Source organism: Bombina bombina, chromosome 2, assembly GCF_027579735.1.
Source record: "Bombina bombina isolate aBomBom1 chromosome 2, aBomBom1.pri, whole genome shotgun sequence".
Classification (NCBI taxonomy): domain Eukaryota; kingdom Metazoa; phylum Chordata; class Amphibia; order Anura; family Bombinatoridae; genus Bombina; species Bombina bombina.
In genome coordinates, this window is record NC_069500.1 from 31641049 (window position 1) to 31659561 (window position 18513).

An 18513-nucleotide genomic window follows, 5' to 3' on the forward strand; every position below is an offset into this window, starting at 1 on the left:
AGAATTTTCCTACCTTAATTCCGATTGGCTGATAGAATACTATCAGCCAATCGGAATTCGAGGGACGCCATCTTTGATGACGTCCCTTAAAGGAGCCTTCATTCGTCGGTAGTCCGTCGGGCAAGCAGGATGTTCCGCGTCGGAGGTCTTCAAGATGGATCCGGAAGAAAGAAGATTGAAGATGCCGTTGATAGAAGACTTCAGCCGGATCATGGACCTCTTCAGCTCCCGCTTGGATGATGACTTCAGCCGGATCATGGACCTCTTCAGCTCCCGCTTGGATGATGACTTCAGCCGGATCATGGACATCTTCAGCACCCTGCTTGGGCTTGGATCAGGACATCGGAGGAGCTCTTCTGGATCGATCGGTGAACCTGGTATGGTGAAGATAAGGTAGGAAGATCTTCAGGGGCTTAGTGTTAGGTTTATTTAAGGGGGGTTTGGGTTAGATTAGGGGTATGTGGGTGGTGGGTTGTAATGTTGGGGGGGTGTGTTGTATGTGTTTTTTTACAGGCAAAAGAGCTGAATTCTTTGGGGCATGCCCCGCAAAGGGCCCTGTTCAGGGCTGGTAAGGTAAAAGAGCTTTGAACTTTAGTAATTTAGAATAGGGTAGGGCATTTTTTTATTTTGGGGGGCTTTGTTATTTTATTAGGGGGCTTAGAGTAGGTGTAATTAGTTTAAAATTGTTGTAATATTTTTCTGATGTTTGTAAATATTTTTTTATTTTTTGTAACTTAGTTCTTTTTTATTTTTTGTACTTTAGTTAGTTTATTTAATTGTATTTATTTGTAGATATTGTATTTAATTAATGTATTGATAGTGTAGTGTTAGGTTTAATTGTAGGTAATTGTAGGTATTTTATTTAATTAATTTATTGATAGTGTAGTGTTAGGTTTAATTGTAACTTAGGTTAGGATTTATTTTACAGGTAATTTTGTAATTATTTTAACTATTTTAGCTATTAAATAGTTCTTAACTATTTAATAGCTATTGTACCTGGTTAAAATAAATACAAAGTTGCCTGTAAAATAAATATATATCCTAAAATAGCTATAATATAATTATAATTTATGTTGTAGCTATATTAGGGTTTATTTTACAGGTAAGTATTTAGCTTTAAATAGGAATAATTTATTTAATAAGAGTTAATTTATTTCGTTAGAATAAAATTATATTTAACTTAGGGGGGTGTTAGGGTGAAAATTAACTTTAGGGGTTAAATTTTTTTATTAGAGTAGCAGTGAGCTCCGATCGGCAGATTAGGGGTTAATACTTGAAGTTAGGTGTCGGCGATGTTAGGGAGGGCAGATTAGGGGTTAATACTATTTATTATAGGGTTATTGAGGCGGGAGTGAGGCGGATTAGGGGTTAATAACTTTATTATAGTAGCGGTGAGATCCGCTCGGCAGATTAGGGGTTAATAAGTGTAGGCAGGTGGAGGCGACATTGAGGGGGGCAGGTTAGGGGTTAATAAATATAATATAGGGGTCGGCGGTGTTAGGGGCAGCAGATTAGGGGTACATAGCTATAATGTAGCTGGCGGCGGCGTGTGCGGACGGCAGATTAGGGGTTAATAAGTGTAGGTAGCTGGCGGGGACGTTGTGGGGGGGCAGATTAGGGGTTAATAAATATAATATAGGGGTCGGTGGTGTTAGGGGCAGCAGATTAGGGGTACATAAGGATAACGTAGGTGGCGGTCGGCAGATTAGGGGTTAAAAAAATTGAATCGAGTGTCGGCGATGTGGGGGGGGCTCGGTTTAGGGGTACATAGGTAGTTTATGGGTGTTAGTGTACTTTAGAGCACAGTAGTTAAGAGCTTTATGAACCGGTGTTAGCCCAAAAAGCTCTTAACTACTGACTTTTTTCTGCAGCTGGAGTTTTGTCGTTAGAATTCTAACGCTCACTTCAGACACGACTCTAAATACCGGAGTTATGAAGATCCCATTGAAAAGATAGGATACGCAATTGACGTAAGGGGATCTGCGGTATGGAAAAGTCACGGCTGAAAAGTGAGCGTTAGACCCTTTCCTGACTGACTCCAAATACCGGCGGTAGCCTAAAACCAGCGTTAGGAGCCTCTAACGCTGTTTTTCACGGCTACCGCCAAACTCCAAATCTAGGCCTAAAGCAGCAGGCTTTGTAAAAATTGACATTTGTGTCATTCTCAAAACTTTTGGCCAGGACTGTACACTGTCTTTTTAATCACTAAAGTAAAATGGTTCCTGTTGTTGCTGTATGTCAGTCTCCATCTTGTTGTTGTTGTGAGTCTGTTTTGTCTCTTGCTACGCTGCTGATTGTCCCCTGTTGCTTCTGTATGTCTCACTCTCCTATATCCTGTATGTTCTACTCTTTATCCCCATGGCCTCTTGTCCATCTCTCCTATAGCTCCTCGTGCTGTTTATTTACCTCTCTCATATGTTGTCATCATTCACTTATGTTGTTCCTGTACATCTCAGTGTAAGTTCTATCACTTGGCAACTAGAGCCTGGGTGTGATTACTTTCTAACACACAAAGACTGTGCTGACATATTAACTTCTCAGGCTCTCATACGGTTTTCAAATCAATATTAAAAAAAATAGAAAAGAAAAAAAAACAATAAACCTACTGTATAGTAAGACCAAATTCAGAACATCAGTCAAGAACTAACTATTTAATTCCCAGTATTTCCCAGACTTTATATTATTCTTACAATGATCTCTGCTTATTCATCTGTTCATAAAATTGCACTGATATTGTTATGTTAAATAATATATTTATTATGAGGTTATCTCGGCTTAAAGGGACAGTCAAGCCAAAAAAAAACTTTCATGAATCAACTATGGCATGTAATTTTAAACAACTTTCCAATTTATGTTTATCACCAATTTTGCTTTGTTCTCTTGGTATTCTTAGTTTAAAGCTAAACCTTGGAGGTTCATATGCTAATTTCTTAGACCTTGAAGGCCGTCTCTAATCTGAAAGCATTTTGACAGTTTTTCACCACTAGAGGGCGTTAGTTCATGTGTTTCATATAGATAACATTGAGCTCACGCTCATGAATTTACAGAGGAGTGAGCACTGATTGGCTAAAATGCAATTCTGTCAAAAGAACTGAAATAAGGGGACAGTTTGCAGAGGCTTAGATACAAGGTAATTACATAGGTAAAACGAATATTATCATAACTGTGCTGGTTATGCAAAACTTGGGAATGGGTAATAAAGGGATTATCTATTTTTTAAAACAACAAAAATTCTGGTGTTGACTGTCCCTTTAAGGATGAAAAGACAACTGCACAATACATTTTGATACTTCTTTCCTGGGAGAATTGTGTACCCAATATTTTGTACACGGGGGATTGGCTGAGATTCCATCTGATTTTAGCAAGTGTTTTCATTCTGAAGAGCTGACTGGAACATGCGTCCTTTCTTTTTGTCACTTTGCTGCTCTTAGAGCTGAAGAAGCAGATGTTGTGTACAAATGATTGCTAATTAAATGATTGCAATATGTATAGTATCTGCCAGGAACATTCTAGCAACAAATCTAATTGTGTTACAGCAAATTGTAGAGCTGTATTTGTAAATATGAAAACAAATCATTTCTATTAATATGAACAGTCCTGTTGTGACTCTGTAGTCACTGGTTCACGTTAACATACTGTAATTTCACTGTTTGTTAGTTAGCTTTAAAGCAAATGATCTGTGTCTTTATTGAAAGATACAAAACAACCACTGTGGATGTTTTACTTGACCTTCAACAAACACTAATTATCGATCAGTTAAGGGGTTAATATTTATTGAATGAAGCTATGTAACAGCGCAGATCATGTGGCCCTAAGGGCTCTGTGGGACCTACCTGGGATTACTTTGCACTGGCTGAACGTTTCCATAAGACTGTACGTCTCCTCTTCTGTCAGCAGCAAATTAAGATTGTCCTGTTTAAAAACAAATAAATACATAAATATTTGACAAATTGAGAAATATGTTACATTTTTATTAGATTAGAAGTCAGCATTGAATAAGGATTTTTTTCAGTTGCCCTGGGAGTGGGAAATGGGGAAGTTATAAAACATTGTCTATTTTTGTGCTCCCGAACTCTCAAAGGTGCAAGTAGCCGTTAATATGTGTTTATTCTACCCAAGATTTGATGAGACATAACGGTGGGAAATGGGATTTAAAGGGAACATAAAGAGCAGAAAGAAACTGTTTTAATCTGTTAATGTTTTTTACTAATGCACTATTATTTGTGTATAACTATATGTTTTACCCCTGCAAAGCGATTAAACACATAGTTAAAGTCAGTTGGAGAGCAACAATGCACTACTGGGAAGTAGCTGAACACATTTAGTGAGCTAATGACAAGAGACAAATAAGTGAAGTAACCAATCACCAGCTAGCACTCAGTATTGCAATGCTGCCCAAATAGGCCACCAAGAGAATGAAGTACATTTGATTATGGAAGAAATTGAAAAGTCTCTTAAAATCATATGCTCTCTCTGAATCACGGAATATGAATATGATATTCAGAAAAATGATTAGAAACTTACACAAGCTTTTCTAGCACCCCTATTGTATTGTCTAGAATTACCCTTGTCCTGGTTAGAGCACACAGTGGAGGTTAAAGGGAGATTCAGCTATTGTCACTGCATTACTGATAAAGTCAAATGATTTGCTTATTGTTCAAGTATAGTTTTTTTTAAATGTTTATTGGTATTTTTTGTTTTCTCATTGAGATGCTTAGAAATATTTTTAATTTATTTATTAATTGTACTCACATTTAATACCCTGCCTGCCCCACTTGATTAAGTTTTTTTTTTTCTTTTGGTGATGTATATCTCCATTAACCAATCACCAGCGTTGCCACACGGCTCACTGATTTGAATGTGCTGTTGGGTGTTTGTGGAGAGAAGCATGCGTGTTATTGCCCAGGCGAGTCCCAATGGCATCATTGTAAACAGGGAATCTGAACTCATTACTATTGGAGAAATGCCAGATATAACCTTGTTGAATGAGACCTGTCTAAAGTGAGCGGACAAACACTTCAGACGTTCTTGCAGCACTCAATGCAATCAATGCATGCAAACGGTCTGCACCTGAACAGTTCTTCCAACTAATGGGAGAGCACATTGCCTTATATGTAGGGTGGGGTCGGTCTCTACGTCACTAGATTACAGAAATTACAATATATGGGGGACGGAGGGAATATAAAGAAACGAGAAGAGATTAAAAGTTTTTTTAAATAAAGTTAAGAATTTAAAATGTATCATAGCCATATTGATGGGGAAGTCAAATCATTTCTACAGGAACAGCCAATATAATGCGAGCTCAATCTGATTGGCTGATTGAACTTGAATCTGATTGGCTCATTGAATCAGCCAATCAGATTTTTCCTACCTTAATTCCGATTGGCTGATAGAATCCTATCAGCCAATCAGAATTCGAGGGACGCCATCTTGGATGACGTCACTTAAAGGAACCTTCATTCGTCGTCTAGTCGTCGGGAGAAGAGGATGTTCCGCACCGGAGGTCTTGAAGATAGAGCCGCTCCTCGTCGGATGGATGAAGATAGAAGATGCCGCTTGGATGAAGATGTTTGCCGGTCCGGATGTCCTCTTCTGCCCGGATACGATGAAGACTTCTGCCGCTCCGGATGTCTTCTTTTGGTCCATCGCTGCTCGGCTGAGTGAAGACGACTCAAGGTAGGGAGATCTTCAGGGGGGTAGTGTTAGGTTTATTTAAGGGGGGGTTTGGGTTAGAGTAGGGGTATGTGGGTGGTGGGTTGTAATGTTGGGGGGTGGTATTGTGTTTTTTTTACAGGCAAAAGAGCTGATTTCTTTGGGGCATGCCCCGCAAAAAGCCCTTTTAAGGGCTGGTAAGGTAATAGAGCTGTTAACTATTTTAATTTAGATTAGGGTAGGGAATTTTTTTATTTTGGGGGGCTTTGTTATTTTATTAGGGGGCTTAGAGTAGGTGTAATTAGCTTAAAATTCTTGTAATCTTTTTTTATTTTTTTGTAATCTAGTGTTGTTGTTTTTTTGTAATTTAGTTTAGTTTATTTAATTGTAGGTACTTGTAGTTAATTGATTTAATTTATTTATTGATAGTGTAGTGTTAGGTTTAATTGTAACTTAGGTTAGGATTTATTTTACAGGTAATTTTGTAATTATTTTAACTAGGTAGCTATTAAATAGTAAATAACTATTTAATAGCTATTGTACCTAGTTAAAATAAATACAAAGTTGCCTGTAAAATAAATATAAATCCTAAAATAGCTACAATATAATTATTTGTTATATTGTAGCTATATTAAGGTTATTTTACAGGTAAGTATTTAGTTTTAAATAGGAAGACTTTAGTTAATAATATTTAATTTATTTTGTTAGATAAAAATTATATTTAACTTAGGGGGGTGTTAGGGTTAGGGTTAGACTTAGCTTTAGGAGTTAATACATTTATTAGAGTAGCCGCGTGGTCCGGTCAGCAGATTAGGGGTTAATACTTGAAGTTAGGTGTTGCCGATGTTAGGGAGGGCAGATTAGAGGTTAATACTATTTATTATAGGGATTGCGAGGCGGGAGTGTGGCGGTTTAGGGGCTAATACATTTATTATAGTGGCACCGAGGTCCGGTCGGCAGATTAGGGGTTAATAAGTGTAGGTGTAGTAGTTGCGACATGGGGGGGCAGATTAGGGGTTAATAAATATAATATAGGGGTCGGCGATGTTATGGGGCAGCAGATTAGGGGTACATAGGTATAATGTAGGTTGTGGCGGTGTCCGGAGTGGCAGATTAGGGGTTAATAATAAAATGCACGTGTCAGCGATAGCGGGGGCGGCAGATTAGGGGTTAATAAGTGTAAGGTTAGGGGTGTTTAGACTCGGGGTTCATGTTAGGGTGTTAGGTGCAGACTTAGAAAGTGTTTCCCCATAGGAAACAATGGGGCTGCGTTGGGAGCTTAACACTGCTTTTTTGCAGGTGTTAGGTTTTTTTCAGCCCAAACTGCCCCATTGTTTCCTATGGGGCAATCGTGCACAAGCACATTTTCCTAGCTTACCGCTACCGTAAGCAACGCTGGTATTGAGAGTTGAAGTGGCGGTAAATATGCCTCTACGCTCCCTTCAGAGAACTCTCATTACCAGCGTTATTTAAAAGGTGCAATGGAAAAAAAACACGCGTAGCTAACCCACCCCTTTGGCCGCAAAACTCTAAATCTAGGCGAAAATGTTACTTTCATGATTCAGATATATTATGGCTTTAATTAATTACTCTCCCCTCTCATACTACCTGTTTAAAGATATTGATACATTTCCAAATATGATTTAACAACATCTTTGTTTTTCCGGAGAGCTCACAGTCTACAGGTTTAGGGTGCCCAGACATAAGGTTGGGGGTAGCTTGTCACATCGGTTGTAGTTGCAGCAGTGAGTCAGGCAGTTCATGTATTAGTTTGGTTAGGAGAGATGGAGTAGATATGGTAAGCTTCTCTGAATAGGTGGGTTTTCAAGGAGCGTCTAAAGCTATACAAGGTTGGAGACAGTCTTTATGGAGCAGGGGAAGAGATTTCCAGAGGACAGGAGCAGCACGTGCGAAGTCTTAGAGATGGGAGTGGGACGTAGAGATAACAGGAGTGGAGAGATGTAGGTCAGAGGTTGATCGAAGAGAACGGGATGGGGAATATTTTAAAATGAGAGATTAAATATAGTTGGGAGACTGTTGAGTGCTTTGTAAGTTAGGGTTAATAGAGACTGGCAGAGCGGAGCAGCTGATGTAGATCGTCGACTTAGGTGGATGAGTCTAGCAGAAGCATTCATAATAGGTTGGAGTCAGGAGAGGCGGTGTTTTTTTTTTATTATGGAAGGGAAGAATTTTGGAAATGTTGCGTAGAGATCAATAGAGAAAAATAAGTGAGGGGGAAAAAATAGCATCCAAGATCGCACAAACACCGTCGCCTTTTTGCATTCCCCACAGAAGACAATGGAGAATGTTGTAAAAAAAAAAACAGCACCCATCGCAAACAACATAGCAAATTCGCATTAGCAAATGTGAAAGAAATATTTACAGTAAATACATAGTTAAAATCCTTCTTGAATATGAATATTACATAAATATGTTTTAGCATGTGCTTAAAGGGGCATTAAACACCATCAGGCCCATTTATCAAAGGGCTTGCGGCGATTCCTGTCCGCCTGCTCAGAGCAGACGGACAGGGTTATGGAGCAGCGGTCTTTGTGACCGCTGCTTCATAAGTTGTGTTTCTGGCGAGTCTAAAGACTCGCCAGCAACACGGTCCTTCAAGCTCTATACGGAGCTTGATAAATGGGCCTGTAAGTAAATGCTAGATTGGATGATGCATTCAAATAAAAGATTAGTCTGAGAATAACATGTAGATGTATCTTTTTAAAGTTTCATTAACTGTTTAAATATTGATACAACAATTGTAAAGTTTTAGTGTCTATAAAACAATGGGAGCTGCCATGTTGTAACTTAGGTTACCTTCTCTGCTGTGGCCAATTAGGTACAGTTATAACTAGATCACTAGAGTGTGCAGCCAATGGTTGTGTGGAATATAACAGTGTTCTGCACTTCCATTTCTAACAGGAACTGAAAAGCTCACAATCTCAGAATGGAATAACAGGAAAAGGGGTCAAAAGAAATAATGAAAATATATTGCAGAGGTTTTTTATACATACGCTTTATCATTTTATACTACCATCTCAATGTGTTTAATGTCTCTTTAATGACAAAGTGCTATAATGCACTTATACACTCACCAGCCACTTTATTAGGTACACCTGTTCAATTGCTTGGTAACACAAATTGCTAATCAGCCAATCACATGGCAGCAATTCAATGCCTTTAGGCATCTAGACGTGATGAAGATTACTTGATGAAGTTCAAACCGAGCATCAGAATGGGGATCAAAGGGGATTTAAGTGACTTCGAATGTGGCATGATTGTTGGTGCCAGACTGGCTGGTCTGAGTATTTCAAAAACTGCTGACCTACTGGGATTTTCATGCACAACCATCTCTAGGGTTTACAGAGAATGGTCCAAAAAGGAGAAAATATTCAGCTAGCGACAGTTGTGTGGACTATAATGCCTTGTTGATGTCAGAGGTCAGAGGAGAATGGGCAGATGGGTTTGAGATGATAGAAAGGCAACAGTAACTCAAATAACCACTCGTTATAACCAAGGTATGCATAATACCATCTTTGAATGCACAACACATTGAACCTTGAAGCAGATGGGCTACAGCAGCAGAAGACCACACAGGATGCCACTCCTGTCAGCTAAGAACAGGTAACAGAGGCTACAATTCGCACAGGCTCACCAACATTGGACAATAGAAGATTGGAAAACATTGCCTGGTCTGATGAGTTTCGATTTCAGCTGCAACATTCAGATGGTAGGGTCAGAATTTGGCGTAAACAACATGAAAGCATGGATTCATCCTGCCTTGTATCAACGGTTCATGCTGGTGGTGGTGGTATAATGGTGTGGGGTATATTTTTTCCGCCACTTAAGACTGCTGCTTCATAACTTCTGTTTCTGGTGTGCCGGAAATTATGGGGTAGATATCAGCATCCGCTGCTTGTTAAATCTACCCTATTGTGTGCAGAGATACTAAATGCAGGATTGGTAAGTGGTGATTAGAGACTGACAGATGGAGGAAGAGAGTCAAACAGGATAGGTGTGCAAGAGATGTACTAAATGCAGGATTGGTAAGTGATGATGAGAGACTGACAGACTGAGCAAGAGATGTACTAAATGCAGGATTGGTAAGTGGTGATGAGAGACTGACAGATGGAGGTAGAGACTCACACAGGATAGGTGTGCAAGAGATTTACTAAATGCAGGATTGGTAAGTGGTGATTAGAGACTGACAGATGGAGGAAGAGACTCACACAGGATAGGTGTGCAAGAGATGTACTAAATGCAGGATTGCTAAGTGGTGATTAGAGACTGACAGATGGAGGAAGAGACTCACACAGGATAGGTGTGCAAGAGATGTACTAAATGCAGGATTAGTAAGTGGTGATGAGAGACTGACAGACTGAGGAAGAGAGTCACACAGGATAGGTGTGCAAGAGATGTACTAAATGCAGGATTAGTAAGTGGTGATGAGAGACTGACAGACTGAGGAAGAGACTCACACAGGATAGGTGTGCAAGAGATGTACTAAATGCAGGATTAGTAAGTGGTGTTGAGAGACTGACTGATGGAGGTAGAGACTCACACAGGATAGGTGTGCAAGAGATTTACTAAATGCAGGATTGGTAAGTGGTGATGAGAGACTGACAGATGGAGGAAGAGAGTCGCACAGGATAGGTGTGCAAGAGATTTAATAAATGCAGGATTGGTAAGTGGTGATGAGAGACTGACAGATGGAGGAAGAGAGTCACACAGGATAGGTGTGCAAGAGAAGTACTAAATGCAGGATTAGTAAGTGGTGATGAGAGACTGACTGATGGAGGTAGAGACTCACACAGGATAGGTGTGCAAGAGATTTACTAAATGCAGGATTGGTAAGTGGTGATGAGAGACTGACAGATGGAGGAAGAGAGTCGCACAGGATAGGTGTGCAAGAGATTTACTAAATGCAGGATTGGTAAGTGGTGATGAGAGACTGACAGATGGAGGAAGACTCACACAGGATAGGTGTGCAAGAGATGTACTAAATGCAGGGTTGGTAAGTGATGATGAGAGACTGACAGACTGAGGAAGAGAGTCACACAGGATAGGTGTGCAAGAGATGTACTAATTGCAGGATTAGTAAGTGGTGATGAGAGACTGACAGATGGAGGTAGAGACAGACAGACTGAGCAAGAGATCTACTAAATGCATGATTAATAAATAGTAATGGGGGACTGACAGACTGAGGAACAGAGTCACACAGGATAGGTGTGCAAGAGATGTACTAAATGCAGGATTGGTAAGTGGTGATGAGAATCTGACAGACTGAGGAAGAGAGTCACACAGGATAGGTGTACAAGAGATGTACTAAATGCAGGATTAGTAAGTGGTGATGAGAGTCTGACAGACTGAGGAAGAGAGTCACACAGGATAGGTGTGCAAGAGAAGTACTAAATGCAGGACTAGTAAGTGGTGATGAGAGACTGACATACTGAGGAAGAGATTCACACAGGATAGGTGTGCAAGAGATGTACTAAATGCAGGATTGGAAAAAGGTAATGAGAAACTCTGACAGACTGAGGAAGAGAGTCACACAGGATAGGTGTGCAAGAGATGTACTAAACACAGGTTAGTAAGTGGTGATGAGAGTCTAACAGACTAAGGGAGAGAGTCACACAGGATAGGTGTGCAAGAGATGTACTAAATACAGGATTAGTAAGTGGTGATAAGAGTCTAACAGTCTAAGGGAGAGAGTCACACAGGATAGGTGTGCAAGAGATGTACTAAATACAGGATTAGTAAGTGGTGATAAGAGTCTAACAGTCTAAGGGAGAGAGTCGCACAGGATAGGTGTGCAAGAGAAGTACTAAATGAAGGATTTATAAGTGGTGAGGAGAGTCTGATAGACTGAGGAAGAGAGATAAAATGTCTATATGGAGTTCCACAGCACCTGATTAATACTACAAAGCTCCTACTATTAGCAAGATCTCGCAACCAGATCTTAAAATGGACCTAAAAAAGTGAGCGATGGTGGGAGCGCTAAAAAAGCTGGGTAGCTAGAAAATCTAAAAGTAGGATATATATGGGTCAAAAATATTTATTCAGGATATCATTAAAAGTCGTTTAAAATGGTTAAAAATAGTGTATAGTAATACAACAATAACTAAACCAAGAACCTCTACAATAAAAGGTACATGATTAGGAAAAAGATGATACACAAATGGATAATACAAAAAATTAAAAAATGCAATAATGTAAAATATAAATACAGAATACGAAATTGTGTTATAAATCAACTGTATGTAAAATTAAGAACACATCAATGGTTTCCACATAGTCCAGATAGTTCAAAAGTGTGTGTCCAAAAATCCTTAACATAGTAAGTAAAATAGTCTTCCACAAATAATCCAGAAACGAAAGTTCATCCAAATGATCGAAAAAAATAAAAATTAAAAAAAAATATATGTATATATATATATCAAAAAATCTGTGTCAAAACATCCAAATCTGAGTCCAAAAAATCTAAGTCTAAAAAACATGTGCACAAAAATAAGTTTGTGCAAAAATATATATGTATCCAAAAAATGAAAATCAAAAATTAAAAAATGGAAAAAGTGTGGTGTACACCAAGAATTAATAATAACGTGACAACATTTGTAAAAAAAAAGTGAAGTATCCAATAGTTTATCCAATGATATATCCCATAAAATATCCAATGATATGTTAAGCAGAGGGTGTAAATTTCTATGGTGTGCAAGTACTAAATGCAGGATTGGTAAGTGGTGATGAGAGTCTGATAAACTGAGGAAGAGAGTCGCACAGGATAGGTGTGCAAGAGAAGTACTAAATGCAGGATTGGTAAGTGGTGATGAGAATCTGACAGACTGAGGAAGAGAGTCACACAGGATAGGTGTGCAAGAGAAGTACTAAATACAGGATTAGTAAGTGGTGATGAGGGACTGACAGACCGAGGAAGAGAATCACACAGGATAGGTGTGCAAGAGATGTACTAAATGCAGGTCTAGTAAGTGGTGATGAGAATCTGACAGACTGAGGAAGAGAGTCACACAGGATAGGTGTGCAAGAGAAGTACTAAATGCAGGATTGGTAAGTGGTGATGAAAGTCTGACAGACTGAGGAAGAGAGTCGCACAGGATAGGTGTGCAAGAGAAGTACTAAATGCAGGATTAGTAAGTGGTGATGAGGGACTGACAGACTGAGGAAGAGAGTCACACATGATAGAAGTGCAAGAGACGTACTAAATACAGGATTAGTAAGTGGTGATGAGGGACTTACAGACTGAAGAAGAGAATCACACAGGATAGGTGTGCAAGAGAAGTACTAATACAGGATTAGTAAGTGGTGATGAGGGACTTACAGACTGAGGAAGAGAGTCGCACAGGATAGGTGTGCAAGAGATGTACTAAATACAGGATTAGTAAGTGGTGATGAGGGACTGACAGACTGAGGAAGAGAGTAGCACAGGATAGGTGTGCAAGAGAAGTACTAAATGCAGGATTAGTAAGTGGTGATGAGGGACTGACAGACTGAGGAAGAGAGTCGCACAGGATAGGTGTGCAAGAGATGTACTAAATACAGGATTAGTAAGTGGTGATGAGGGACTTACAGACTGAGGAAGAGAGTCGCACAGGATAGGTGTGCAAGAGATGTACTAAACACAGGATTAGTAAGTGGTGATGAGGGACTGACAGACTGAGGAAGAGAGTCGCACAGGATAGGTGTGCAAGAGAAGTACTAAATGCAGGATTAGTAAGTGGTGATGAGGGACTTACAGACTGAGGAAGAGAGTCGCACAGGATAGGTGTGCAAGAGATTACTAAATACAGGATTAGTAAGTGGTGATGAGGGACTGACAGACTGAGGAAGAGAGTCGCACAGGATAGGTGTGCAAGAGAAGTACTAAATGCAGGATTAGTAAGTGGTGATGAGGGACTTACAGACTGAGGAAGAGAGTCGCACAGGATAGGTGTGCAAGAAATTACTAAATACAGGATTAGTAAGTGGTGATGAGGGACTGACAGACTGAGGAAGAGAGTCGCACAGGATAGGTGTGCAAGAGAAGTACTAAATGCAGGATTAGTAAGTGGTGATGAGGGACTTACAGACTGAGGAAGAGAGTCGCACAGGATAGGTGTGCAAGAGAAGTACTAAATGCAGGATTAGTAAGTGGTGATGAGGGACTGACAGACTGAGGAAGAGACTCACACATGATAGAAGTGCAAGAGAAGTACTAAATACAGGATTAGTAAGTGGTGATGAGGGACTTACAGACTGAAGAAGAGAATCACACAGGATAGGTGTGCAAGAGAAGTACTAAATGCAGGATTAGTAAGAGGTGTTGAGAAACTCTGACAGACTTAGGAAGAGAGTCACACAGGATAGGTGTGCAAGAGATGTACTAAATACAGGATTAGTAAGTGGTGATAACAGTCTAACAGTCTAAGGGAGAGAGTAACACAGGATAGGTGTGCAAGAGAAGTACTAAATGAAGGATTTATAAGTGGTGATGAGAGTCTGATAGACTGAGGAAGAGAGATAAAATGTCTATATGGAGTTCCACAGCGCCTGATTAATACGACAAAGCTCCTACTATTAGCAAGATCTCGCAACCAGATCTTAAAATGGACCTAAAAAAGTGAGCGATGGTGGGAGCGCTAAAAAAGCTGGGTAGCTAGAAAATCTAAAAGTAGGATATATATGGGTCAAAAATATTTATTCAGGATATCATTAAAAGTCATTTAAAATGGTTAAAAATAGTGTATAGTAATACAACAATAACTAAACCAAGAACCTCTACAATAAAAGGTACATGATTAGGAAAAAGATGATACACAAATGGATAATACAAAAAATTCAAAAATGCAATAATGTAAAATATAAATACAGAATACGAAATTGTGTTATAAATCAACTGTATGTAAAATTAAGAACACATCAATGGTTTCCACATAATCCAGATAGTTCAAAAGTGTGTGTCCAAAAATCCTTAACATAGTAAGTAAAATAGTCTTCCACAAATAATCCAGAAACGAAAGTGTTCATCCAAATGATCGAAAAAAATAAAAATTAAATATATATATATATATACCAAAAAACCTGTGTCAAAACATCCAAATCTGAGTCTTAAAAATCTAAGTCTAAAAAACATGGGCACAAAAATAAGTTTGTGCAAAAATATATATGTATCAAAAAAATGAAAATCAAAAATTAAAAAATGGAAAAAGTGTGGTGTACACCAAAAATTCATAATAACGTGACAACATTTGTAAAAAAAAATGTGAAGTATCCAATAGTTTATCCAATGATATATCCCAGAAAATATCCAATGATATGTTAAGCAGAGGGTGTCAATTTCTATGGTGTGCAAGTACTAAATGCAGGATTGGTAAGTGGTGATGAGAGTCTGATAAACTGAGGAAGAGAGTCGCACAGGATAGGTGTGCAAGAGAAGTACTAAATGCAGGATTGGTAAGTGGTGATGAGGGACTGACAGACAGAGGAAGAGAATCACACAGGATAGGTGTGCAAGAGATGTACTAAATGCAGGTCTAGTAAGTGGTGATGAGGGACTGACAGTCTGAGGAAGAGAGTCGTACAGGATAGGTGTGCAAGAGAAGTACTAAATGCAGGATTGGTAAGTGGTGATGAGAATCTGACAGACTGAGGAAGAGAGTCACACAGGATAGGTGTGCAAGAGAAGTACTAAATGCAGGATTGGTAAGTGGTGATGAAAGTCTGACAGACTGAGGAAGAGAGTGGCACAGGATAGGTGTGCAAGAGAAGTACTAAATGCCGGATTAGTAAGTGGTGATGAAAGTCTGACAGACTGAGGAAGAGAGTCACACAGGATAGGTGTGCAAGAGAAGTACTAAATGCTGGATTAGTAAGTGGTGATGAAAGTCTGACAGACTGAGGAAGAGAGTCACACAGGATAGGTGTGCAAGAGAAGTACTAAATGCTGGATTAGTAAGTGGTGATGAAAGTCTGACAGACTGAGGAAGAGAGTCACACATGATAGAAGTGCAAGAGAAGTACTAAATAGAGGATTAGTAAGTGGTGATGAGGGACTTACAGGCTGAAGATGAGAATCACACAGGATTGGTGTACAAGAGAAGCACTAAATACAGGATTAGTAAGTGGTGATGAGGGACTTACAGACTGAGGAAGAGAGTCGCACAGGATAGGTGTGCAAGAGATGTACTAGATACAGGATTATTAAGTGGTGATGAGGGACTGACAGACTGAGGAAGAGAGTTGCACAGGATAGGTGTGCAAGAGAAGTACTAAATGCAGGACTAGTAAGTGGTGATGAGGGACTGACAGTCTGAGGAAGAGAGTCGCACAGGATAGGTGTGCAAGAGAAGTACTAAATGCAGGATTCGTAAGTGGTGATGAGAGTCTGACAGACTGAGGAAGAGAGTCTCACAGGATAAGTGTGCAAGAGAAGTACTAAATGCAGGATTAGTAAGTGATGATGTGAGTCTGACAGACTGAGGAAGAGAGTCGCACAGGATAGGTGTGCAAGAGATGTACTAAATGCAGGATTAGTAAGTGGTGATGAGGGACTGACAGACTGAGGAAGAGACTCACACATGATAGAAGTGCAAGAGAAGTACTAAATACAGGATTAGTAAGTGGTGATGAAAGTCTGACAGACTGAGGAAGAGAATCACACAGGATAGGTGTGCAAGAGAAGTACTAAATGCAGGATTAGTAAGTGGTGATGAGAGTCTGACAGACTGAGGAAGAGACTCACACATGATAGTTGTGCAAGAGAAGTACTAAATGCAGGATTAGTAAGTGGTGATGAGAGTCTGACAGACTGAGGAAGAGAATCACACAGGATAGGTGTGCAAGAGAAGTACTAAATGCAGGATTAGTAAGTGGTGATGAGAGTCTGACAGACTGAGGAAGAGAGTCGCACAGGATAGGTGTGCAAGAGAAGTACTAAATGCAGGATTAGTAAGTGGTGATGAGGGACTGACAGACTGAGGAAGAGACTCACACATGATAGAAGTGCAAGAGAAGTACTAAATACAGGATTAGTAAGTGGTGATGAAAGTCTGACAGACTGAGGAAGAGAATCACACAAGATAGGTGTGCAAGAGAAGTACTAAATGCAGGATTAGTAAGTGGTGATGAGGGACTGACAGACTGAGGAAGAGAGTTGCACAGGATAGGTGTGCAAGAGAAGTACTAAATGCAGGATTAGTAAGTGGTGATGAGGGACTGACAGACTGAGGAAGAGAGTTGCACAGGATAGGTGTGCAAGAGAAGTACTAAATGCAGGATTAGTAAGTGGTGATGAGGGACTGACAGACTGAGGAAGAGAGTTGCACAGGATAGGTGTGCAAGAGAAGTACTAAATGCAGGATTGGTAAGTGGTGATGAGGGACTTACAGACTGAGGAAGAGAATCACACAGGATAGGTGTGCAAGAGATGTACTAAATGCAGGATTAGTAAGTGGTGTGATGGGCTTTGAGAGTCTGATGTTAAAAGATGAGTGGAGCAGTAAGATAGGGTAGTATATAGAGATGAGGCTTGTGATATAATGCAGTGGAGGAATTTGTAGGATAGGATCAGCATTATGTACTTTATTTTGGAGAACAGTGGAAGCCAACCTTGGTACAAGTATAGATATGGATGACTGTATTAATACTGAAAGTCTTCATCCATTGTTTCAGCATACCTAGGTACTGAGCCTGTGCAAATCTTACAACCATAATAGTAGTCAAATACAGTACAATATATAATTATTATTATGGAAACATCATGTATCAGACAAGTTAAATGATTGTCAATGTTCACTGAAAATGTTATGTCTAAAGAGACCCATGTGAACGTAGAAAATAACTCTATGTTATAACAGAACATAATGTAACCGCCTGCATCTTAGCTCATAGAACGCACTGCACGTGGCATCACAACAATACTGTTAAAGCCTCACAGAACAAATTAATTAAAAGGGAAAACAATATCTATCAAACATATACACATAAGAAAAGAGTAAACACAAAATAGTAGAAAAGTGAAAACAAGACAAACTCATTAGCTTTAAGGGGACAGTGTATTGTAAAACTGATTTCCCCTCCCAATGACTTGTTATAATAGCATAAATGGGAAATAGTTCACAAGTGTAGGGTAACATTTATTGTTACAAGTGGGGCTATGAGAACCTGTCCTCACACATTCTTGGCCTCTGGAGGAGCATCTGCTGCTGGAATTTAACTCCACCTCTTTCTTCTACTCGACCAATAGCATGAGAGCAGGGCTTGTCAGTCTGGATTGTCTGACATCTACGGACATGTTAGGAAACAGTGGTTGTACAATAACTGTGGCCCTCATTATTTCTACTAATAAAAGAAAATGGAAACTCGGAGACTAAATAAGAATAGCCAGGAGATAAATGAACTCTCTTAAATTATCCAGCACCAGACACAAGAGCACTTTCTCCTGTTACATTTAGTAATTATGTTTATAAATTCTCAGAAGTAACTTTTTATGTAACTCACTGCACTAAGCTCTCCGGATAAAGAGAAATTTGTGTTAATTACTTTGTCTCCAGTTTCTCATTTCCAGTGAAACTTCTGTTAATTCTTAATAAATCTCCTCTGCTTTTATTATTGTTCATCTCCATCATGGGGAATGGAATTATATAAAATCACTAAATATTCTACAACTGTCATTGGCAAAAATATGCACTGGAGAGCTGATACATTATGTGTGGCATATAATCATCCAAAACTGGTTAACTATTAAAATACGTTTGTCAGCTAAATAATTCTTTGCATGCATAGAATCCCTTCCAAATGACATGATGTTCCTTTCAGTTAGACGTAACTCAAATTTACAATAGACTGTTATAAATAAGTATCAGACAT

At 39.3% G+C, this 18513-nt stretch overlaps 1 protein-coding gene across 3 annotated transcripts in view; it reads right to left on the reverse strand.

Annotated features, from left to right (window-relative positions):
- The window catches only part of PHF24 (PHD finger protein 24), a 520975-nt gene that overhangs the window by 99134 nt on the left and 403328 nt on the right, over positions 1 to 18513 (reverse strand). For all 3 annotated transcript variants that reach the window (XM_053700990.1, XM_053700988.1, XM_053700989.1), the window contains exon 4: positions 3834 to 3912. In XM_053700990.1, the coding sequence (XP_053556965.1) occupies positions 3834 to 3912 (79 nt within the window). The remainder of the gene's footprint in view (positions 1 to 3833; positions 3913 to 18513) is intronic.